The sequence below is a fragment of the Helobdella robusta genome (assembly GCF_000326865.2).
Source record: "Helobdella robusta unplaced genomic scaffold HELROscaffold_49, whole genome shotgun sequence".
Lineage (NCBI taxonomy): Eukaryota > Metazoa > Annelida > Clitellata > Rhynchobdellida > Glossiphoniidae > Helobdella > Helobdella robusta.
The window spans coordinates 1,117,067-1,142,444 of record NW_008705246.1 but is presented as its reverse complement, the minus strand read 5'-3'; the positions used below and the strand labels follow the sequence as shown (position 1 = coordinate 1,142,444).

Genomic DNA, 25,378 nt, shown 5'->3' with positions numbered 1-25,378 from the left:
TATGGCGGATACTCACGTTCTTCAGAGCAGGCTTTCCATCCGTTTGTATTTCCCTTTTTTGTATAATGTTTGTAGCACAACCAACTCAACAGGAAATAGATTAAATGCATGCGATAGCTGTTACATTGAAGTAAAGAAGATAATTTTGTTTGTTTTTGAATGATTCAGATTTATTAAGAAACAACGATGAGACCATATACACCATGTTTTATTTTTGTTCCAAAGTCAATTCAATATGCGGCTGTATTTTCCATTTGACGCGCACGGCACAAAAATAACAAATGCTGACTTGTCGGTTGGGTTGCTTGATACTTTAAAAAAAAATGCTACTATCGTCACAAATTTTACGTTTGGCTAATAATAGTTGATGATGGTGGTGATGATGAAATATGATAATGTTAGCTACGCAATTATAATAATGGTGATAACGATAATTAGTATAGTGATAATAAAATAGAAATAATGTAATAAAACAAAAACATTGACAGGGCGATAATGATTTTTGAATTTCAATCGCATCTGAAATGCCAGCTTTATCGGTAAGCATGGTTCCTTTCTTAGTATATGATTATAGTTATATAAATATATATATATAATTATGCGTACTACATAATTATATTTAATTTCACATACCAACTGTCATATGAAATCATATTTTCCAAAATGGAGAGAGCGTGAAAGTGGTGGGGGCGCTACATGCGATGCGTTAAAAACTAAGAGTCATGTTATGTTTAATAACTAAGCATATTAAACGACGATGAAAAATAGGAAATGTGCTTCGTGAAACAACTAATCTCATCGACCTTATTCAATGAAATAAACAATAAATGTGTATTTATATATCTATTATATATATATATGAATTTACAAATTGATAACGTATTTAAAATCATCCTCATTTCATTTAAATCACAAAATTCAATGACTTCATACTAACCGGCGCAAACCAATCCAACACATTATTTAAATTCATGGTTATACAACAAAGCAAACATACCAATCAAGAAGCGCAGTCAACCAGCTTCAATCAATCAATCAATCTACCAATCAATCAAAGGAGTAGAGTACAGCTTCAACTACGCGCTCGATCAGACCCAGCGTAGCGAGGTCTGGGTGGCTGGATAGGTCTGCTCTGATTGATCCTTGACGGCGGTCGGTTGTATTGATATCCTGCTGAATTGTAAGATGGCTGTGATTGGTATGGTTGTGGATCATAATAAGGACGATGTAGATAACTATTCGACTGATCATCACCAAAGGCTCCAAACTCTTCAGCGTCGCTTGCTGGGTTGTTAAAGGTCGGTCTCACCGCACCTGTAGCACTTACGGGGCTGCCAGCTAAGCAGACAGAGCACCTGCTAATCTTATTCATCAAGTTGGCTGCTTTGTAAGTGTCGGACATGGGTTTGCTGTACTGGTTGAATCTATCGAGGACGGATAAGAAGTAGCTGATGTGGTTGGCGTAATGATTGCACTTGCCGTCTCCGTGGCACTCGAAGACAGGACTGGACCTGAAAGTGGTGAGACATGATCCAGGGCTGTGCAGGGTCTGTCCAACCCCGAGTCCTCCCTCCCCTGTCATCTGGGTCATTTCGAGTGAGGGATGAAATTCATTTATCCGTTTTCATTAAGTATTTCAAAGCTACTATGATAATGATTTTGAAAGAATATTTTGTAAGAACTAGGGACAACGAAAAACTGGCGTTTTCTAAACTCTGTCTTTGAGACATTTCAACTAGCGCAATTCATTTTTAATTGTTCACTAATCATTCTAATTCCTACTTAAGTAAAATAATTAATTATCTGTTGACACTGCCTTCTTTACATTGAAATTTAAAAAGAGTGCACCAACGTTACAGACGTGGTTAGTAAATAAAAAAAATTAGTTGAATACGACAGTTGAGAACAAAATAACTTAGTACAAAATTATCTGTTTAGAATTGTAAAAGAGACGAAAAATTATTAAAAGGAATGATATTTTATAAAATCAAAAAGATAAGATATAAGTAAAATAATGAACACATTCTGGCAGGACCAAACTGGACAAAGAACCAGGGATCAAATATAGAATAGCAGAATGAATTGAGAAAGAAAAAAACCCAGCAATGTAATTTGCAACTGACCAGTGCCAAGCTGAATCCACTCCAAATATTGGACCAACCCCTGGGACAATCCGGCACTGAAGTTGCCTGGCTATGGATGGCGATCGGCTGAATGTATTTGTTCAAGCAACTTATTAATTATCACACATTAAATAACGTCCAATATTGATATTCTTCACCATAATATATAAAAAATGTAAAATTTATGATCTCACCAATATATATCAAATAAAAATCTGTAACACCTTGTCACACAGCAAATGATGAGCAAAGAGCAAACACACGCACCACACTACAAGCAGGCAAGCACACTACGGTGCACAGGGACAAAGGTTTGTGAGAGTAGCTCAATCAGTAGTAGTCATGAGGACTTGAATGGGCGCTATATAAACTCTACATATTATTTCTTTTATTAAACAGCACACCATGTCACACCACAGAGAACCAACTTGAGCGTGTGCTTCACAAACCACGCATCTTCCGATGTAAGGCCTGATCTGTTCATTACTGACAGTGGCCATGGTTGCAGTCATATCTTGCTCGGTAGCCAGCCAATATGTTGAGTCACTCCTGGTCGCCATGCTGCACACCTGGTTACTTCCACAGAACAGGTAGGGCATGGTGCTGAATTTCTGAAGGCAACTACTTGGTGAACCTTGGAAAAATTAAAGAGATTGAATGTATCTTTCCGAACTAATACTACCCATACTATGTGGATTGCAACATTTGTTGGTTAAGTTTAGATTGTTCTTTACTTATTTACTAAACACAGTTTTAAAAATTTTGGTGGTTATTTAACAAATTAAACGAATGAGTATATAAAGGCGATCAAACAAACCAAGATCTTGTCCGTGAGCCTTGTGGTTGGCTTTCACATAAAGCAGGGAGTAACCCTCCCAGAGTTTCAATGTACCCTGCGGACAAGTAGGCACTTGAGTTGTCTGACTGTGTCTGCAAGTCCAGTGTTATACAATATTAAAACGTTGTATCCCAATCTAACGTTGTATCACATTCTAATATTTATTATAAAAAAAAACCGACCTGGTGAAATAAAAGCCAGATCCACCTCCGGGTCTGCCATCCAACCCAGGTCCACCTGCCTGCCCGTCCGGTCCGGGATTTCCCGCCACTCCAGTTTGACCCCGCTCACCTGGAGCTCCTGGCAGTCCAGGTGGACCAGGCGGACCTCGATTACCGGATTCTCCTGGTGCCCCTTGAACACCCTTTTGTCCCACCCCGCCTGCAAGACCTGGTAAAGAATAAGTGAGTGAGTGAATGAGAAATTGGGAATTTGAATGAGAGAGAGAGAGAGAGAGAAAGAGAAAGAGATCTTTTTGTTGGTCTTATGAAACAAAATATAAACTGGCATTAAAAACGATTTTGTCACAGGTTGAAATAAAAAAAAAATGTAAGTAATTTGTAAGAAAAAATTTTAACTTTTCAATAATTATATTTTTTGTGCACTAAAACCTTGATTAAATAAAGCGAGCAGGCAAATAAGCCCACAAACCTCTATCTCCCTTGTCTCCTGGCATTCCAGGTTCACCCACTCTTCCTGGTTTGCCAATGTCTCCTGGTGCACCCTTTATTGGTGGAGAGGGTGGTCCGGGAGGTGCGGGATCTCCTTGGTCACCTTTCTTACCTAATAGAACAAAGCATTATGAAACATTTTCAAGCCCAGAATAATTTCTTTTGTGTTCTAGATATATTCAACAAACATCGATCAGTTTAATCATTGCTTGGGAAGTTAAAACCGAAACAGTCTCTAAAATTGCGTAGATTTCAAATTTAGAAAATATCAAAAAACTTAAATTTAAAAAAATTCTGAATCGGTCCATAACAAAATTTATACTCAAATTAACTAAAGAGTAGAAAATATTAACTATATAAACACAATGAAAAATGAACAACAAACCAAGCGGTCCGTTGGGTCCAGGATTTCCTGGTAGACCTCTGGGACCGGGTTCTCCATCGGGACCTTTTGGACCAGGAAGACCATTTCTGCCAGGTGGACCAGTGGCTCCGTCATCACCTTTAGGACCCTGAATTACACAATCATTGAACTATACAAACCTGATTGCAAAAACAAAAAACCTTGTCTTTCAATTAAAAAAATATCAAGTAAATTAAAGGGCAAAAGAACAAAGCGTTTTTTATATACATTCCAACAGGAATATAGGAATTGTATGTAGGTAAACAACGCTTAAGTTTTAAGAAGAGAGACACGAAATATAAAGAAAATTTTTTAAAGCCAATGGGATTCATATGAGAACGCATGGGTGGAGTAAAATGACCCTACAACGATACAAAAAGTTGGTAGTATTTGTTGTCATTCGATTTGTTGCTTAGTCACCTAAACTCATTAATGAATTAGATCTTGTTTTCGTCTAAATTTCAAACTTTATTGTTGAAATATTAATAACATTTTTACCACAGCAATTTTTTTTAAATTCATCATTCTTTCGTTTTAGATATAAAGATAAAATATGAAATATGATTTTACCGGCAAACCATCTTTTCCTGGAGGACCTGGATAGCCTGCTCTTCCCTGTTGGCCAGGCAGTCCAACATTCCCTTTGTCACCTTTCAGTCCATCAGTTCCTGGGAATCCAGGATTTCCTGGGATACCATCAGCTCCTAATTTGAAAATCAAACTTTAATAATAATATTACATAATAATAAAAATATAACAACAAAAACACAACAACAACAAAACAACAATAATAATAATTGAACCTGGTTCTCCTGGATATCCAATATCCCCTGGATCTCCAGGTGGTCCCTTCAATGAGATGCTGGTCGCCCCATTTGGTCCCCTTGGCCCCGGTGCCCCTGGATTTCCTTCAAAATGAATGCATTCAATATAGTCAGTTGATTTTTCATGAAATGATTGATGTCCAGTTATTGGTTATGAATTGTGAATTGTTGAAAGGAAGCATTGGCTTTTGTTTGTCTAACGAAGAAGTTGTGGGTCTATTAGAGACTATATTTCGACATATCTGAATGAACACTGCAACAGAAGCTTACCTGAAGAACGTAGCGAACCAAAAAATTAAGAAAATAGTAAAACATGTAAAAAAATGAAACTAAAGGGCAAGAATTTGTTAATGATAAAAACGTGTTATATATATCCGTACCGTCTTATGTGTTGTTGTATGTTATTTTTAATTGTATTTGTATATATAAGTTTTGAATAAAGCATAAAGAATAAAGCGTAATAAATGTTCAGATTGTTATTAAAAAAAGGGTGATTACAATGATAATGATAGAAATATGAACTAGGTACATGTGTTAATTAAAATAAGGTACGTTATACTGTGTAGCACACATCAGACCAACCTCTATCTCCGGGAAGTCCTTTAGGACCATTCTCCCCATTTAATCCATTACCGCCAGGATAACCAGGCTCTCCTTTCAGTCCTGAAAATCCAGGGTTGCCACGAACTCCGGGGATCCCATCGTCACCGGGCAGGCCAGGGAATCCCGGTGGTCCCGCTCTACCCGGTTGTCCAGTAGGACCATCATCGCCTCTGCTACCTAATTTCGGTATTTTACTGCTAAATTAGGGTTTACAACTAATAAAACATATTCCTTGTTTGCCTATCATATTTTATACCTAGTTTTGTTATTTTTCGATAAAATTAAGATTTATGACCAACAAAATATATTGCTCCAATGGCCTGATGAAATTTCTGCTTGAATACTTGCTAAATAAAAAAATATATGTAGTGCAAGTATGCTATCTAAACAATCCTTAAATAAAATTATCTTCTTAAAAATAAAAGTATCAATTTAAATAATTTTTAAAAACAAAACGGCAGACTCCCAAATAAAATCTTAATTAGAATAGATCTGTAAAACTAAGAGATTCATTTCATTTCACCTTTGAGTCCAAATAGTCCCGGAGCTCCATTATCACCTTTGTCACCTGGCATTCCAAAGGATCCTTTTGCACCAGAATCGCCGTCAAGTCCAGGAGGGCCCTGAAATCCAGGATTTCCTTTTGGTCCATCAAATCCCTTTGGACCCGGTGGACCTGTTAGCCCAGTTGGTCCAAGAATACCAATGAAGCCTCTGTCTCCCTTTTCGCCTTTTCTCCCTGGAACAGGAGGCAAACCTGGTTCACCCTGTGTTTCACCATTTAATAAACTATTATTCGTAAATGACTGAAATTAAAAAAACATTTAATATAATAAAAAGATGAAGAATTTAATGTCAAAAATAAAACTCTTCATTTCATTATGAAACATCATCTACTTTACTTTTAGTCCTGGTGGTCCGACGGGGCCTTGTGGTCCTTGGTTGCCCATATCACCCTTCACACCGGGACTTCCAGGTGTACCAGGAAACCCTGGCGGACCATTATTTCCAAGTGGCCCTGGAAGTCCCTTGTCACCTGAAAGACCAGGACGACCTGTTGAACCTTTTTCTCCAGGTACTCCAAAGTCTCCAGGAGCACCGTTTGAACCTTGCACCCCTTTTGGGCCTTTACGGTAAGTTATAATATAAATGGACGCAATTTAGTAACTACGTTTTCAATTATAAATTTTCAGATATTAATAAAAAAAAGTAAAATCGGCTAAAATATTTTGAAAAACCTTGGACTCCAGGATAAACAAGTCCAGGTTCTCCCGGCTCACCCACTTGACCTGGTAGGCCATCTGTTCCTGCTGGTCCAGGCATCCCAACTCGACCTTTCATGGAATTTAAAAACAAACTTATTAGATATTATTATTAGAAAACATCATTCTATACTTTATATAAGCATTTTATTGTTTACTTTAACAATATAGAGCTGCTTGCATACAAATTACCTAAAACTCATCTGCTAAGCCATATGACAACATATATACCTCATAGCAAATAGCATGTTCTAAAATAACCAATAAGCATAGAGTTTTCTTATTAAACATATGAGATGGTGCAGTCATTTTATAAATGTTAAAACATTAGCTTAACACATAACACTCCATCAGCCTTGTTATCTTAAAAGTAGTTCTACATAAGTTATCATAAACAGCAGCAGCTACTAGACTGAAGAAATATTTTATGTCCATAAAACATAACAAAGAAGTTGGAAATGTGCAAACCTACCAGGAGCACCAATATTTCCTAGTTGTCCCTTTGGCCCACTGAATGAAGCATCACCTGGTTGTCCTTTAACTCCTGGAGCACCAGGTTGGCCTGGGTTACCTACTTTTCCTTGAAGGCCCGAAGGACCAGGTGATCCTGGAAATCCTGGCTCTCCAGGCATACCTAAAAAATATTAACTACTTAAATCACTTCAATTATAACGTTTGATTATAACGTTAAAAAAAATATATATAATAATAATATATATAAAATATTAACTACTTAAATCACTTCAATTATAACGTTTGAAATGTTTGGTTCAATAATAGATTTCCAGCTATAACAAATTTCTAACTGTTCATTATGTTTTAAAAAACAATGTTTTACAACTTTCTTGTTTTCAAAAGATTTCATAAAAATGTCTTAAATATGATAAGGTCGAATCAATAGAGAAAAATTTGAAAGTTGTAAGAAACCAAAACTAGAAAGTTCTACTCAAAACAAGAAAGCAACATACAGATCCATAATAAATTAAACGCCTTTTAAGGTGAGATGATAACATCTGAATAAAAATAGCAGTAAAATAAATAAATGATGTAGTGAACAAACAGTTACAGTAAAATGCTAATGAACTTTGGTGAAAAAAAAACTAAAAAATGTATGATAGATTATATTATTTTTCGCTGATACACAGAATTTCTAAACCAAGCAAAAAAAATTTATAGATGTCAAACCGAGTTCTCCTGGGGCTCCTTTAGTTCCAGGAAATCCTTTCTGACCCATCATTCCTTGTATCCCTGGATCCCCAGGTGGCCCTTGAACACCTGATGTAAAGATGATTCATATAAGACAGCTTATTCAGAGGAAATAATTTGTTAAATTTTTCATGACGTGTTAAACAACATTTAAAACTGATTGACTGTCTAGCTACCCATTGGTGACAATGATCAATGTTAATAATTTTCCAAAATATGTGGTTTGGCGATAAATCAATATTTCTATAAAAATCAGTTAGCAATAACAAAAATAGGGTATAAAAAAATCTAAGGATAGCAGCTCTTGATAACATGAGTCTAAAAAATTGATACTTATAGTTAGCACAACATTTTCAAAACGTAACTTGAGAAATTAAAAATCACATCAACAATTTCATTATAATTAAACAATCAAATCATTTCTTTAACTTATCTCCAACCTTACACTTACACTGTAAAAAAATCGAAAATGAATAAAACATTTTAATTGATTGTTTACAGACCGAACAGTATTTGAACTAAACATTTCAACACTAAACAACCTTTAGCTCCATGTTTTCCCGGATCTCCAATTAGACCATCAAGGCCAGGCATACCTTTTTGGCCTTTCATTCCTGCCAAGCCAGAATCTCCAGGTGAACCCGGGAGTCCAGGATTTCCAGTAGGACCTTGCTGTCCCATATCACCTTTTTGTCCTTGAAATCCTTGGTCTCCTATAAGTTTTTGACAAACAAATTAAAAAAATTATGAAAGATAAAAAAATCAATAGCGCCAGAATAAAAATATCAACCAGGTAGTCCAGGAAACCCTGGAGCTCCAACATCTCCTTGAGGACCACTACGTCCCTCTCCGGGATAACCTTTCTGACCCCTTGCACCAGGCTCCCCAGGCAGACCAATACGACCTTTGTCGCCAGGTTCCCCTTTGAATCCCATGTTTCCTTTTGGACCCTGATAACCATTTCTACCAAAGTCTCCTGGTCTGCCGGGTGATCCTGGATCTCCCTGAGACCCTTTTGAAGTGAAATCTGTGTTCATGCCTCCCTAAAATGGTTTAAAAATTTATAAAAAAAATAAACATAATAAAAAACTAAATAAAAAATGATTACTTGATCGCCTTTAATTCCTTTTAGTCCCTTTGGTCCCGTTTGTCCTTTGTTCCCAAGGACACCTCTAGGTCCTTTATCCCCAGGAATACCAGGTTTACCTGGTAAACCAGCAGGTCCAGATCTTCCTTTAAAACCATCTGATCCAACATCTCCATTAGGTCCTCTAACTCCTAGAGGTCCATTAGGTCCTGGTTTTCCAGGAAAACCTAAGCAAAATTAATCAATTGATTGGTGGATTGACAGGCAGTTAATAAAATAACAAAGCATTTATTTTATTTTAAATTTTTCAGTTCAACTTAATCAAACTCTTTATATTTATATTAAAAAATTGAACACTTTCCAGAAAATTATAGTAAAGAAATTTAATACGAGTTAAGAAGAAGTGAGAACAAAAAGACGATCGTATACCGGCGCGTTTAGGTTCAATTAATATATCTGATAAGTACTTAGGAAATAATTTAAATTGAGATTTATACATAAATGTGCAGATTTTAAAAATTATTCTTTATTACAAGAGAACAAGATGTGAAGATATATGAGAAAAGAAAGGGTCACGAGCAACTAGACGAGCAGCAGAGTTAAAATCTTTACTTAAAGGATAGAGTGTAGAACCAGGAAGACCATAGTAGAGCGAGTTACAATAATCAATCCTAGATAAAACTAAAGTAAGAAGAAGGAAAAGAGTAGGATCGTCAAGAAAAGACAAAAGTTTTTTATTCTACGTACTTTCGCTGTATTTTGTATGCTGATGATACAAACTTATTTTATTCATCAAAAAATCTTATGAATGAAAAATTGCGTATATATAGTGAATTGTTTCAATTTGAACGTTGGTTTAATATAAATAAATTAATAATTAACACAGGTAAATGCTCTTTTATTATTCTGGGTTCCAAGATTGTAACTAACACTATTCCTGATTTAAATATCAACATATGTAACTAAGCAATAAAAAAACTTGACTGGATAAAATTTTTAGGTGTTTGTTTACAAAGTAACTTATTGTGGAACGAACAATCACATATTAGATAATTCTTGTAAAACCTATTGATTTCTTTATATAATTAACAAGATTAAAAATAAACTTAATAAAAATACTCTTGTTATATTTGTAATACTTTTATTCTGCCTTATTTACCGTACTGTAATATTATTTGGGGTAATATTCCGTCGTAAATTGTTAATCATTTATTTATTATGCAAAAATGGTTTATTAAAATATATTATAATTTAACTCTAATGTCTCATGTTGATCATTTGACATTTTAACAGTCAAACAATTGAACATTTATTATTCTTCTATTTTTATGTTTAAACTGATTAGCAACTTTTTACCTAATTGTTTTCTTAAATGTTTTTATTTAAGATCTAACATTCATTCTTTATCGACTTGGCAGAATAATATGTTTTACATATACCCAAATAGGTTAAATATTTTTCAACATAGTATATTTGTAACTGGCCCAAATATATTGGACGGAATTCTGTCAGAAGACATTAAAATTATATCTAACTTGATTGTATTTAAAAAGTTTCTGAAGAAATTTTTGATAAGCTATGATCCGCCATGAGAACTATTATTTGAATTTTGGCATTTGTTACATTGGTTATATATCTATCAAATTTGCATTTAACTTTCATTTTTGTTGTTTAACTAATTAACAATAATACATAAATTTTATTTGTATTGTACAGTGATTACGGTGGCCTTCACAAGATTATTTTATCTCATATGGTCTCCGGAAATCAGCTGTTTGATGAATTTATTTTTAAATTTTTCTTTCAGTTGGTTTGAATAAAAAGTTCGTTCGTTCGAAAGTAAAAAAGATAAAGCCTAGACTACGAAACTGGTTAGAAGCATAAAGAGTTTTAGAATCAGGTAAGATATTAGAAGGAAGAGTAACAAAGCGTTTAGATTTATTAATACAAGTTAATTCATTTAAATTTAGAAGGAATAAGTTTAAAGCACATAGAGTCAGACCAAGCAATAATTGAAGAAAGACATAGAGATAGATTATAAAGAACACTAGTGAGATTAGATGGAGGAAAAGAAGTATAAATATAAGAATCATCAAGAGTTACAAAATGTGTAATGACATTAAAATTTAAAAAACCTAGCCTTTAACTCCTTTGTCTCCCTGAAGTCCATTTATGCCGGGATAGCCTCGGTCTCCTTTGTCGCCTTTGTACTGTATAGTAACGTTGATTGCTACCATGGCACCTTTTTCACCTGAGGCAAAAATTCTACTTTATTAATTCTTATTTTAACCATGCAATTAATTGTTTATTATGATAATTTTACACCCAAACGCCAAACGGCTTGCCTATATCGCGCTGTTTTAAAACTCAAAAGTGTTGGCATGTTGCAAGAACGTTGTAATAAAACATGCCATGAAAAAGCAAAAATCCTTCAGCTCTTTGCAAAATCTGTGGAGGCTAAGTCCAGGCTGCGTAAAAAAAGTTTATTCCAAAACTCTAGACCAGCGACAGCAAAATATCGTTTGCCAGCAGACAGAGTCGTTTGACGATCATATGAAAATTCCTATCCTCATAACGCGGCGATGCACAATGATGCGAGGAAACTGGCTCAGGGATACATTCATCACCTAAATAGACGTTTAGCATATGATAAAGATCTGGTGGACTCACAGACATGATGCTTGTTAATTTGGTTTAGCAGATTTAAATCTGTGATTTATCCTTCAGAGGACCACAACATTCAAATGGATAAAAAAGAAGCTGCAGCTCGTACTCTGCAACCATAATAGATAAAATTGTTGACAATAGATGACCCCTATAAGGCATGAAAACTTTCTAAGACACACTTGATATAAAGTTTTTTGAAACTACAACAATGGCAAAAATTGGTATATGGTTATTAAATCTAAAATTATCTATAAGATATCTCCCCAAGTAAGAAATTCAATTGTATTTTTAAGATAGGTAAAAAATCAGGTTACAGGTATGGACAATTTGCTGTCCTGTACGTACAAATAGTTTATCAAAAAATTTGTTACAATTACAATAATTTACATAATCTTATTGAAAAGTACTTAGCAATGAAATTAGAACATAAATGCACATGTTATATAGTAAATTAATATCTAATAGAATTACCTTTAGGTCCAGGATAGCCAGGTGAGCCACTCAAACCTGGTTGTCCCATATCTCCTTTTATTCCATCAATGCCAATGGTAGAGAAGCCAGGAGAGCCCTTAGGACCAGGAAAACCCTTCACTCCAGGTAATCCATCCAATCCATCAGCTCCCTTTGCGCCGACAATACCCTTGGATTACAGTTTTTATAAAATATTCAATTAAATTACTTAAAACAAAAATAAGAATTTGTTAGAAAGTTAACAATGCAATGTTGGAGATGAAATATTTTATATGTCAATTGAATATGATTCAATATGCATATACGTATATACATAAGTATATATTACAATACAATACAGCATACAAAACAATAACTTTTCTATCGGCTCCCAATGAACGAGATGCGGATGACTGTATATAAGAATAATACCCAACTACTTACAGCCAACTTAAAGAATAAACATATTTGCGTACATTTTGAATAAAGAATTATAAAAAAAATTATTTGTTGCTTACGCTTAACAAAACAATGAGCCATAGACATGAATTAAACAGAAATAATGATAGACTTATTTTTGTAGAAATTTGAAGAAACTCAAAATCAATCAATGAACTCGCAAATAAACAAACTTTTGGTCCAGCAAGTCCATGAAGTCCTTGCATACCTTTCGGGCCAGGAAATCCTTGAATTCCTGGAAAGCCATCTCTTCCTGGTTGTCCTTGCTGACCAGGTGGTCCATCAGGCCCTCTTATAGGATCTATTGGGATTAGTTCACCTTTGTCTCCTTTAAAACCTGGTAGTCCTTGAATGCCTGGTCGACCCGGATATCCCTTGAATAACGTGAACATTTGATGCCATTTTAGTTGGTATTTTTTAGTTATAATAATAATTAAATTTACTATAATAAATAATAATGTTCTTATTATTAAAACATCGTTATTAATATAGCAATCACAATGCCGCTATTTAGTGCTCACAAGATGATAACCTATTGGAATAAATAGCAATATCAACGTTGTCTAACTTTTATTAATTTTCTGAACTTTTCAATCACAAAAGCAAACAACATAAAAAATTGACTTGATAAAATTTTTCTACTGCATTGTATCAGAAAGTATAAAATTTTAAGTAAATCTAAATAAAACCAAAACAAACTATATCATTACCACATTTAAATAACGACAATAAAAGCTAAAAGTTTAACGTCGTTAAGTGAAGATGTTAAGAAAATTTAACAAAGATATTTAACCGATGACTAATACAGGGCTGTATCTTTTGCATAATAATGTTTAATCGTTAAAAAACATTTAAATCAATGATCACACAAAAAATACAATAGCAACATCAAAATTGTTAGTGTAATGAATAAAAAATAAACGTCTTACAATCGGACCAACAGGACCAGTCATACCATCTTGTCCCGGCTTGCCTTTGGGGCCGGGAGGTCCCTTAGGTCCAGGATATCCAATATATCCAACTGCCCCTTATTACAAATATTATCAAAAAACAAATGCTTGGATAACTGTAGGTAGATTGATGATATTAGGTAAGTTATTATAAAAATTGCATGAAAGTGCAAAAATTTGAAATCACGGGGATCTTGAAGCTTTGTAAGAATTGTTGCTTTGTAAGAATCGCAGATTAGAAAAAGTTGTTGCAGCTTGGTTCAGTGGAGATATATAATAGAAATAGCAAAATTAGTTCCACTATTGCTGGAAGAGTGTTAAAACAAGAGTGTTAAAACAATCCATCGCATCATTGAACTTAGAGGCGCTGTTCGGGAAGCTGGCGACCATAATGGGGATGTTTTAAATTCTTTGCAAACATCTCTCTTTCCTCTATTACTTTCCCCTTGTCATCGAGCAGTCTATTCCAGACTTCTACTGCATCGACAGAGAAACGACGTCTTCCCTAGCTTTCTGTTCTGAGTTTTTGAAACAGCAAGTCTCTTCTCTGTTTGGTAGAAGATGTGAGCTTTCGCTCACCAGCGGCTATATAAACAGGCACGGTCAATTATTGTAAATATTTAAGGACCAAACTCTCTCAAACATTGCGATCCTGTAGTCAACTTGATGACAGACTGGCGACTGTATATAATTTTGAAGATTCCGACCGCTAGCATATGTGAATGTGTTGCAGTCTTCTATTCTGACACAAACAATGCCGTGCATCAAAGAGACTTAATATTTGTTAGATTATACGTATGATTTGACGAAGTTGAAAAAACATGGCAGACAAAGATCCTTCAAATGTTTAATCATCGTTGTCAGAGTTCAGCCAGGCACCTATTATATTTTATTGTATTGTGGATTTGCGGAGCGCCTCAATCGAATTATCTTCAAAGGCGCAATGTTCATCATCATTCCCTTCTTGTTATATAAAGTATAAGTAAAGGATAAACAGCAAGCATCGATATTAAAAGATAGGAAAGTGAGCAAAATGAAGACATCATGACAACCAATGTACAATGCAATAAACGGTAAAACTGAAGATTTCCATACTGGAAAAAAAATTAAAATAAAATATTATTATACTAATTATCTTAAACATAAATATTTAAAAAATTACTATTTTTTAAAAAATTGGCGATGAAATGAACAAAACTAACCTGGACCACCCATATCGCCAGGGTCACCCTTTAAACCAGTCAGTGGTCTACGACAAACCTCACAATCCCTACCCGGCAAACCTGGAGTTGTTAATGACCAACATAGCAGTTATTATACTCATCACATTAATTAAATATACAGCTGATGTCTATATAATGTTTTGACTTGGGTAAGGGGTTAAAGGTCAAAAGGTCTATTACACTCTCCCTAGGCTCAGAGGAACCAACAACACGCCACAAACGTCGTATATGAACACATGTCAAATGTGGCATAACAAACGAAGTATGTGACAGGTAATGGTACAATCTAAATAAGTACAATCACAAATAAGTAATTTTAAGTAGAAGTGGCCAGTTTAAATTGACACTATTCAGGTAGATTTCGAAATTTATAATACTACTATATTCAGATTGGCGTTTAGTTGACACATTAATAAAAGATGACTATGAAATAACGTTAAATCCAACACATAAACAAAAATTTTAAAAAATGTCATAAAAACTCAAATAACCTTTCAGGCCTACAATTCCAGGTAATCCAGCCTTTCCTCTAGGGCCTAAGTCACCAGTTTCACCCATGGGACCGGCAGGGCCAGCATTGACACCCGTTCCTTTTTTTGCCCCTTTCCTACCTTTTGGACCAGGGTCTCCAGGATCACCTTTGCATATTTTTTTTTGTCAGCACTACAAATTTATATGTCCTAAATTTAAATTTGTTTTATGGCCAAATAATGATGTATAAAAAATAAGTTAGAGATATATCCTATTCAATTGATAGCAAAATTTCTAAAGTTTTCAAGTCGTAACTCATATGATACTCAATAAACAATCCTAAAAGTATTAAATATTCACAGACAAAAATTAAATTTATTAGGGCAGTTGAGAAAATCAAGTTAATTTGAATCCATTTGGTAAAAAGACACGAGCACAGAAGTTGCCATACAATGTTCGCATGTACATACATAAATTTCTCCATAATTACATAATTATAAATTACCTGGAGGTCCAGGCAAGCCGGGAGAGCCATCGCGACCAGGTGTGCCGGGAAGTCCTGCAGCACCTTTAACTGTGTCGCCAACAAAACCTGGATCCCCTTTCATACCCATCGGTCCTGGGTCACCTTGCAATCCCGGGAGACCATCTTGACCCGGTAAACCTAGAAAATGGAGTATGGTGATTAATGATGGCTATAATTTTATTGATGATGGTGGTGATAATGGTAATAAAATAATATATATTTTCCACGCCCGCCTCTCCAATACCTTCTCTGAGCTCAAAAGAGGGACGTCATATAAACGGCCAATACAAATAATGAAAATAATGATGACAGGGCAAAAATACACATGATATTTTGAGTTCAAAATTTTTAAACAAAAAATTATAACAATGGATTTATATAACAAATAAATAAATATATAAATATATATATATATAATATAAATAAATAAACAAACTTGGTTTGGGATTGATAAACAAATTTGTTTAGAGGAAATGTAATGCATGAAAAAATTATCAACATACCATCATTTCCTTTCATTCCTTTGACGGCATATCCTGGTTCTCCCTTGCGACCTTGAAAACCATCAGCACCTGGAAAGCCATCATCACCTTTATCCCCCATCTCACCTTGCCTCCCTTTCATGCCTGGTTAATAAAAATTTATTCAACATGCATGCAATCAACGTCAGAGGCACACGTTGCACATGGTAGGTGGCGATAACTTTGCATAGTAAATTCCTAAACAAAACAACAAAATAGGTGCAGGCACAATTCTTCGTTTTTTTTCTCTCCACCAAATGGTCATACAGACAAAATCTATTAACTCTACAGAAGATGATCAATGAAACAGTTCTTAAATAGTCAGCAACTATATAGTAGATAATTAAATATATGCAATGAAATTAAAGATAAGTTTTGACGAAGGTAAGGAATGAAGAAATAAAATAAAATGATTAAAAAAATGGATTATAAGATTAAAGATTAAACAAGTAGATGATAGACACCTTTGTCGCCTGGATCCCCTCTCAGTCCTTTTTCCCCAGGTCGGCCAAAACTTGGCTCGATTGGGCCAACCTAATTTCAATTTCGATTCAATTTTGATCAATTAAACCGAAACAAACTGAATGAACAAAATTTTGCGGACTTACTGAATCTCCAGGATCACCAGTCATTCCTTGAGGACCGTCATCTCCTATCTCACCAAATAAACCGGGCTTTCCACTCACTCCCTTCATGCCAGGGAAACCTGGTGACCCAGGTGGACCACTTAATCCCGTAGGACCAACTTTACCCCTCTTACCCTTTTACAAATTATAAAAACAAGTTAATTGACAATGAAATATTAGTCAAAACTTTAAAAACACTTACAAAGAATATCAAAATTGTGAAGTCTAAGCAAAAATTAAAATTTCCAACAATTTTAAAAATATGAAGATGCCTCATTACAACGTTTCCAAAGAGTAATAAAGAGTAAAAATTAAAAAAATAATAAATGATAACCCTAGGACCGGGATCTCCTGTAGGGCCTCTCTCCCCAGGGTAACCAGCAATGCCTTTCTCTCCCTGCAAACGAGAACATGAGAAACCAATTCGCGATATGATGTAATCACTGATACAAGAATACGGGGAGGGCGTTTAAAAAGTCAGCCAACCAACCAACCAACTAACCTTTGGACCGTTCTTGCTGTCCTCTCCTCTATCTCCCTTCTCTCCTTGTTCCCCTTTACTTCCAGGCAGACCACCCTTGCAGTTTTCGAAGGATGTAATAGGAGGATCACCTCTGCCTGGAGGTCCGGGCCTACCCTGATAAAGGTTCATGTAGATGTGTTATTATGTTGATAGCAATTTGTAACAAATGCAACAGTCAATAGTAAGCAAATCTTTTACAATTTTCCTAATTTTTTGGATGCTTTGTTAACACATTTTTAACTGCTGGTTATAAATCATCCTTATCCATTCATTCGCATACTTTTTGTCCCTTTTTTCCCTGGGTGGCTCTTCCTGGGTCTCCTGGCAAACCTGGCTCCCCCACGTCTCCGGGAGGTCCCTGTTTGAAAATTTCAAAAAAGATAATATAATAAATAAAAATTATTAATAATTACGATATGAGATATTATTACTGAATAATATGACTAAAAAACCACAAGAATTAACTACGTTAAGAAACTTGCAGCTATAAATTTCAAACTAAAAGAAATACTTAAAAATCTGCGACAAACTTTTCTTTATATTCAAAAAATCCACCAATCACCCAATCACCAATCTAAAAATCTTTAAATATCCACCAACCAATCTATCAATCTCAGGCCAGGGGTTACTCCACATTATATCAACCGTTAAAATATCTAATACAAAATATGTCATCATCAGTACTTACGGGATATCCATTTGGTCCAGGAGCCCCTAGATAACCTGGAGGACCTCTGGGGCCTTTTGGTCCCTGTGAAAAAAAATTGTATTCAAAAGAAAATTTATCGTTATTGCAATAAATTAATTTATTTGTAAAATAGATTCAAGAAAAACATTTAGATAAAACATAAACCGGAAAGCAGATACAATTTATTGAATGTTTGCTATCGGATTTAAATACTAAAAAATTTTGATGTACTTACATTGGGACCTATTTGCCCTGGTGGGCCAAAATCTCCATCATCTCCAATAATTGGCAAGCCCAACAGTGTGCCCGGATCACCCTGTGTGTCGTTTAATTACTTAAATGAATGATATTCTGTAGTGATTTTATTAAGAATTATTAAGACGATTATTAAGGTAATTTAATGAAGATGGTATCAATGATTTTCAAAAAGTTTCAAAGTATCTTAACAAGACAAAGATGTCGCACTTTTTTTTAACAAAAAATAATAGATTATACTATAAACGCCTTTTACTTTAGTCTCTGTCTGGTTGATTTTTATCAAATAAAGAAACAAACCTGAGATATATAAGTTAATTTCATCACATAACAAACTATTAACCAGCTAAATTTATGTAATTTTCAAAGATGCGGGCTTATGAATTTTAATATTTTGCCCATTTTTTTGTCCTTGGTAATAATAAATATATAAAATTTGTGTGTAATTAAAAAACCAAAATACTTTTAATAGCAAAAAATAGTTTGACTCAATAAAGATGAATTGTAATGCGGATTTCGACTATTAATTTGGCTACCTAATAGAAAACTATCTTGAGAAGTTTAAAAACAATTGGAAGTTTCTACGTTTTCCACTAAGCAACTGAGCACAAAATGAAAAATGAATGCAAATGATTTGGATTGAACCTTTTGACCAGGTAGGCCAGGAATGCCAGGCTGACCGGCCTTACCAGGCCACCCAGGGTATCCAGAGATTCCTCTCTCTCCCTGAAATCCATCAAAAATAAAACATCAAAACATAATATCAATTTAGTTACAATGATTTGCTATCCAACAATCTTTTCATGCACATCACAATATATGAAAAAAGTTTATTTCCATGATACATTATCGAAAAAAGTAGTGTTACTTAAATAACGAAAATAATTAAAAAAGTGGAATGGTGACATATCATCTTGATCTGATGGTCCCGCTGCCCTTTAAACTTTTGTATACTTCCTATTTCTGCAGATTTAAGCTGAACAAATGACAATCATAGTAAGAAGGCTATAATAAATGAGTATTTAGAACTTTACGTTTATTTTAATGTACTAATTACGGTATTTATTGGACGAGTTCACGAGATTAGTAGAAACATCTGTAAGTATGGTTGATCATACTAGGTAGCTTCTTCCACTAACTCAACACATCTCTCGTTAGATGTGGCTGACTAGGAATGCCGGCAAACTTTAGCATCCATCATTTGCGATAATCTGAAGGTCCCTATAAGAACCTACTATACTACCCGATAATTTTGTTGAAATTTCCAGCATAGAAGTTAACGTGGTCTCGGACATTAACAACCAGCTGAGGTGCCCCAAGAAACATTATTTTTTAATACTACGACATACATCAAAGATTTCAAATCTTCATCAAAGATTTCAAATCTTTGGAACATATCCAGAGTAAATGATTTCTAGTCCTGCCTGAAGTGTAGTCATCTTGCGTATAATCTCCACAACAAGAAGTTCAGTTTCATGCAAATTATGCCATCTAAATTTCGTTTTATAACTAAAATCGTAGTCAAGGCAACAAAACCGTTAGTAGTTTAAAGAATTTTCATTGCAGACAATCAACCAGAATTTTAATTTTTAAAAGATTTCACAAAAAGATAGAGAAGAATATTTCTTGTAACATCATAGTACTTTTAAATGTGACGAATCATCAAATAGAATTTGGGATATGTCTAATGTATGATTCTAACTCAACATAATAAAAGCAAACTTACGCACCAACATTTTATCTTGTATACTCAAAATAAGTGATTTCAACTACAAACAAAACAACATAACAAAGCAAAGCAACACCAAACAATAAATTGACCTAACCTTTGAACCATCACATCCCGGCAATCCTTTTGGTCCAGGAGATCCTGGAAGCCCTGGTCTACCCTAACAAACCAACGAAGTTAAAAAATAACAATCCTTAGTAAACATTTTTAAAAAATATAATTAATAAATATAAAAAAGATTGAAAAATAATAATTTCAGATATTAAAATAATAAAAAATTTAAATAAGAAACAAAGCATTTAAATAAAGAAATCTTGAGACTTACATTCAATCCAGGAGATCCATTTAAACCACTTGGACCATCGTCACCCTATACAAGAAATTAAATCAATCAAAGTAACAAATCTGAACTGGCACCAAATATTTAAAAATCAATAACAGTTCTGGTAAATAAATTACAAATTTTTCAAATCTTTTCTCATATAAACATTTCTCACACAGCAGCTGACATGGCTATGAAAATGCTTGGCTTAAGTTCTGTTCTAGTTTTTCAAACTTTATTGGTGATATTAAATACATAGTCTCTCTATTCTCTTGTTGTTTTTTTTACGTTTATATGCAATCTATAACCAAATGGTCAAATGATGAATGCTAAAAAGGTATTTCAACATAAATTCAAAAACTCAAATCCAAAGATAATCAATTAAAGCAATAATCAATTTTAACAAAAATAACCAGCAAATCAAACCAAATAAACATGTGCAAACACGTGGAACAAATTAATTCAGCGGATAGAGAAATAGATACAAACATTCAATCAACTTACTCGCATTCCTTTGGCTCCTGGATAACCAGGTTCTCCAAAACTCCCTGGCTTTCCTTTGGCACCATAAGGTCCCTCTGGTCCTAGGGGTCCATAATCTCCTTGTACGCCTGGCAAGCCGTCTATTCCAGGTTCACCCTTTTATATAATTTTTATAAAATTCATTATTAAATGTTGACAATAATTCATGTACAAACATTTTATCACAATCAGTGTTTTAATTAATTAGAATCTTATAAAATGAATACGAATCAATTCTAAAACGCCGTTCCGACGTGTTCATGGCGCTCCCCAATGAACTTTACAAAGGGATGGGTTTTGGGATCTGTTATGAACTTCGTAAGTGATGGAGAAGTAGTTAAAGAAAGAGGAAGAGACTTCCAAAGAAAAGGGTCAGAAGAAACAAAAGCAGATTTATGGTTAATGGGAGTTTAATAAAAGGTGAGAATAAAAAAACAATTGTAAACCGGGCTTTTAGGTTTTATTAGTATATCTGATAAGCACTTAAAAAATAATTTAGATTGAGACTTAAACATTAATGAGCAAATATGAAAAAATTATCCTATATTTCATAGGTAGCCAGTGTAAGAGAACAAGATATGGAGATATATGAGAAAAGAAAGAGGAACGAGCAACTAGGCGAGCGGCAGAATTGAAAGCTTTACTTAAAAAATAGAGTGTAGAATCAGGAAGACCATAGTAGATCGAATTACAATAATCAATTCTAGATAAAACTAACAAAGTAAGAACAGAGTGGGATCGTCAAGGGAAAGCAAAAGTATTTTTTTCTTATTATTTTTAAATAAGAACTTTTAGCAGCAATGTTAATCTGAGAAGATGTATACTAGAATCAAAAACAAGGCCCAGAACTACAAAACTTGAGAAAAATCAGGAATTTTAAAATTAAGTAAGATATCAATATAAAGAATAGTAAAAGAGTACTTAGTTTTATAGAAACATAATAGTTCCAACTTAGTTGAAAACTTTCAATCGATAATGAAAGAAAGATACAAAGTTAAATTAGGAGAAATACAATTAAGATTAGATGGAAATGGAAGAAAAGATGTATAGATAAACAAGTCATCGGCACATAGCAAGAAAAATAATTTAATAATAGGAAGAAGTAAGAGGAATTATAAGTAGTATTATAAAAACAGCAAAAGAGAAACAATCACAGAGATAAGAAAAAAAACCAGGCAAGATCCAGTTACTTTAAAAAAAGATCCAGCAATTTTAAGAGATTAGTATGAAGATACAAAATAGTTCAGTAACGTAAAGTTCAATTCAAATTTGATAAAAAAAAACAGCAATTTATAAATTTATTTATTTGAATAAATTTAGATGATCATGATCTAACTCACTCTGGGTCCAGGGTTTCCCTCACAAACACACCCGACGCAGCCTTTGCACTTTGATTGGTATCGGAGGGAGGGGTCGCTGAATACATACGACTGATATAATTTTTGTTCAATTCATTCATCAACGATATATTATAGTAATACTAAATTCAAATCAACAAATGAATTCATATTAATTAAAACAATTTGCTTATTAACCTCTGGAAATATAAAAACATAAATAAATTGGCAATAATTAGTGATTATTAAAAAATTGACAATCAATAGAAATAATAAAATAAAAAGCAAGTTGAAAATACATTTGGTAAAAAAAGAAATTTCCATGTGATATTCAAAATGGAGATGTTTGAGCGTGTGCTTTATTTGCATGGCATCAACAGATTATGTACCACAATTTGTTTCAACTGGCAAAATGGTTTGAGGCTTGAATAAAATTTATAATCTAAACATGTATAGATGGCGAGACTAATGCTTCTGTAAGCTAAAAATAATTTTGCTGGTTCATTTAAAACAACGGTATACAACACTTCAATGAAGTCAAATAGAATTAAAATTTTCAAAGTCTGTAAAAAATGTTATAAAAAATATACATTTTAACATCTTTCTTTTCAGATCAATGAAACAAATCTCCAAATTATCATTATTATTACTGGCATTATTATTATTTGAGCATTAATATAGCACCTCTTATAAAACGAAGGTTTTCTCAAAGACGCATTTCATGATCGAAAGAAAAATTAAATAAGTGTTACAGTTTGAATCGATGCAAAAACATTAAATAATATATAAATTCACAAAAAGGTTCAAAAAATGTCATAAATTGAAGCGTCATCTTCTTTCTTCAGTCAGTCGATGCGCTCAGTTCACTTTTATTGACTGTCGTTGCTGTAGTTGAAGTACCACCACTCATGAAGTCAGACATCCATCGGCCACAAAATTTCTTCGCTATTCTCATCAGAATATTTGGCATCAACAGTCAATACATGACGCGAAACAAGGTTGTCAAATTAACTTAAACATGGATTAAAGTGAAACGACAGTTACAATAATACAATGGAACTGATAATAAAAATTATGGTTACAATTATAATAAAGGTTAAACAAAATGATTTTAGATTTGAATGAATAATGTTTGACCAAAAAAATATTAACTAACATATTTAAAAAATTATTAACATCCACATCTATCTTGAATTGAAATCAAATGTTTTTAACCTCACTACCACGCCATCGGTTATAAGTTTATGAGATCGAAACTTTCAAATAATGTATAACGCTCTCATACCGATTTGGTTGGAATGCCATTTTTATGAAAATCAAAGACCATTAGTGCATGTGGGTTAGGGTACGAGTGTGGTTGTTTGCCATGTAATGTGACACTCAATTCCGACTGTCAGGGACGATTCTTAAGCAAATTTGTAATAGTCAGAGCTACAAAATCAAGGAGAGTTTTTAAAATTCAAACTGGTTTTTAAATGGAATGATTTTCTTCATCTAAGAATAAAAAATTATTCTTCTGTTTGCCTACGTTCAAAATATGCAATAAAATGATGCATACAAGCAATATAATTTTAAATGAATCCTTACATTCCATTGGTGAATAAAAATTCATAAAAACAACTAATATGTACAATATTGTGTAAAGAATAGATAATCATTGCAAAGTTTGCTCCTCCATCGAGCCAAGTTTAAAGATAATTTCAATTCAAGGTTCTCCTATCCCATGCTTCATATAAGCAGCAAGCTAAGGCATACATGTGTACATGCTTGCATAGAGCATGCTTGTGTAATGTAATGTTTTGTTGTAGGATAAGAAAGATAAGCATGCTGTATTATCTTCATTCAAAAACTGTAACTTTATTTTCGCTTTTAGTTCCATTGAATTTATTTATAAAACTTTTTCATGAAAAACCGTTGAAACGAAATTTAAAAAAACTTCTATGCATAAGTTTAGTAATTGCTGAATAACTGACAATATATAATTGAAATAGCAAAAATGAATAAAAAATACTATAGAATCAAAAACTATATCATGTAGAATGAAGCTTTAAACAAACTCAAAAACTGCTAAAAAATTTTTAATGATATAGTGTCTATTTCAATCATTTCCAATGATGCATAGATAACTTAAATGATGTGAATAATAAGAATCAACTAAACTACCTTCCATTAATTTTGCTCATTATTGTACAATTTTTAATAAGTTTTACTCTGTCTTATTAATCTTATTATTTACTTATTATAGAGAATATCACTGGTGAAGGAACATCTATTTGCCAGTGGCGGATCAAGTATTGTTCATTGGGGGATTATTGCAGTTGTAAAAAGTTGATGACAACCTTTTTTCTGCTAATTTCCGTTTATTCTCGTTTTGGTGAGAGGATGACTTTTAAAACTCTTAGTTGAGGACATTTTTTTGCAAAATTCAGTTACTTTATTACAATATTATACACAGAACCTTATTTTCTTCTTTCGTTGCACCCTCGTCCTTTACTCTGGACCTGCCACTGTTATTTGCACCTCACCATCCTAGTCTCATGTTGTATCACAATTATTTCACAGTTTACTGGTTGCAAGTTCCAATCTTGGATTACGAACGTTTTTGAGAAAATATTTAACTAATGGCGCCTTTGTATAAATTTATTTGAATATTTATCATTTTTACAAGACTTTATGGATTCTTTTTTACCATCAACATAAAAGTATGAAAACTTTTAAATTTAAAGGACATGAGATACAACTCATTTAGTTAATAGTTTAAGAAACACTAACAAATAACAATAGGTTCAAATATATTTTTCACATCTGTGAAAGTTTTTAATTAAGAGCAGCTTAATATAATACAAGCATGAACAAATGACTCAACTAACATGAGTTTTGAGTGTAAATACAACAAAACAACAAAAAATATTTCAACAACCAGCTCAAATATAACCAACCTACACCAATTTAATTTTCTGTACACTTTTATAATGTGTTATCAAAACTCTGAATGTTAATGATATACTGAAAAATGTTATTTGTCACATATTTTACTTAAACCATCAAGACAGAAAACAAAACAAGATACACACCCCAGTAAAACATGGCAT

General features: G+C 33.5%; 2 protein-coding genes across 2 annotated transcripts; both read right to left on the bottom strand.

Moving 5' to 3' along the window:
- Nucleotides 1-187: 187 nt before the first annotated feature.
- Nucleotides 188-13,594, bottom strand: HELRODRAFT_114462 (hypothetical protein). Its single transcript, XM_009026824.1, has 14 exons — nucleotides 13,523-13,594; nucleotides 8,790-8,934; nucleotides 6,365-6,588; nucleotides 5,986-6,229; nucleotides 5,442-5,639; nucleotides 4,839-4,943; nucleotides 4,606-4,739; nucleotides 4,018-4,144; nucleotides 3,613-3,744; nucleotides 3,144-3,351; nucleotides 2,941-3,053; nucleotides 2,552-2,757; nucleotides 2,124-2,210; nucleotides 188-1,582 (listed from the first exon to the last, which is right to left on the bottom strand). The coding sequence occupies exons 1-14, from the start codon at nucleotides 13,544-13,546 to the stop codon at nucleotides 1,073-1,075; spliced, it is 2,457 nt and encodes an 818-aa protein (XP_009025072.1). The 5' UTR covers nucleotides 13,547-13,594; the 3' UTR covers nucleotides 188-1,072.
- On the bottom strand, nucleotides 13,457-22,359 carry HELRODRAFT_114460 (hypothetical protein; the record flags this gene model as incomplete). Its single annotated transcript, XM_009026823.1, has 9 exons — nucleotides 22,290-22,359; nucleotides 20,932-21,066; nucleotides 20,431-20,475; nucleotides 20,203-20,265; nucleotides 16,893-17,045; nucleotides 16,749-16,818; nucleotides 16,267-16,389; nucleotides 15,743-15,901; nucleotides 13,457-13,620 (listed from the first exon to the last, which is right to left on the bottom strand). The coding sequence occupies exons 2-9, from the start codon at nucleotides 20,935-20,937 to the stop codon at nucleotides 13,457-13,459; spliced, it is 783 nt and encodes a 260-aa protein (XP_009025071.1). The 5' UTR covers nucleotides 20,938-21,066; nucleotides 22,290-22,359.
- Between the last annotated feature and the right edge of the window lie 3,019 nt (nucleotides 22,360-25,378).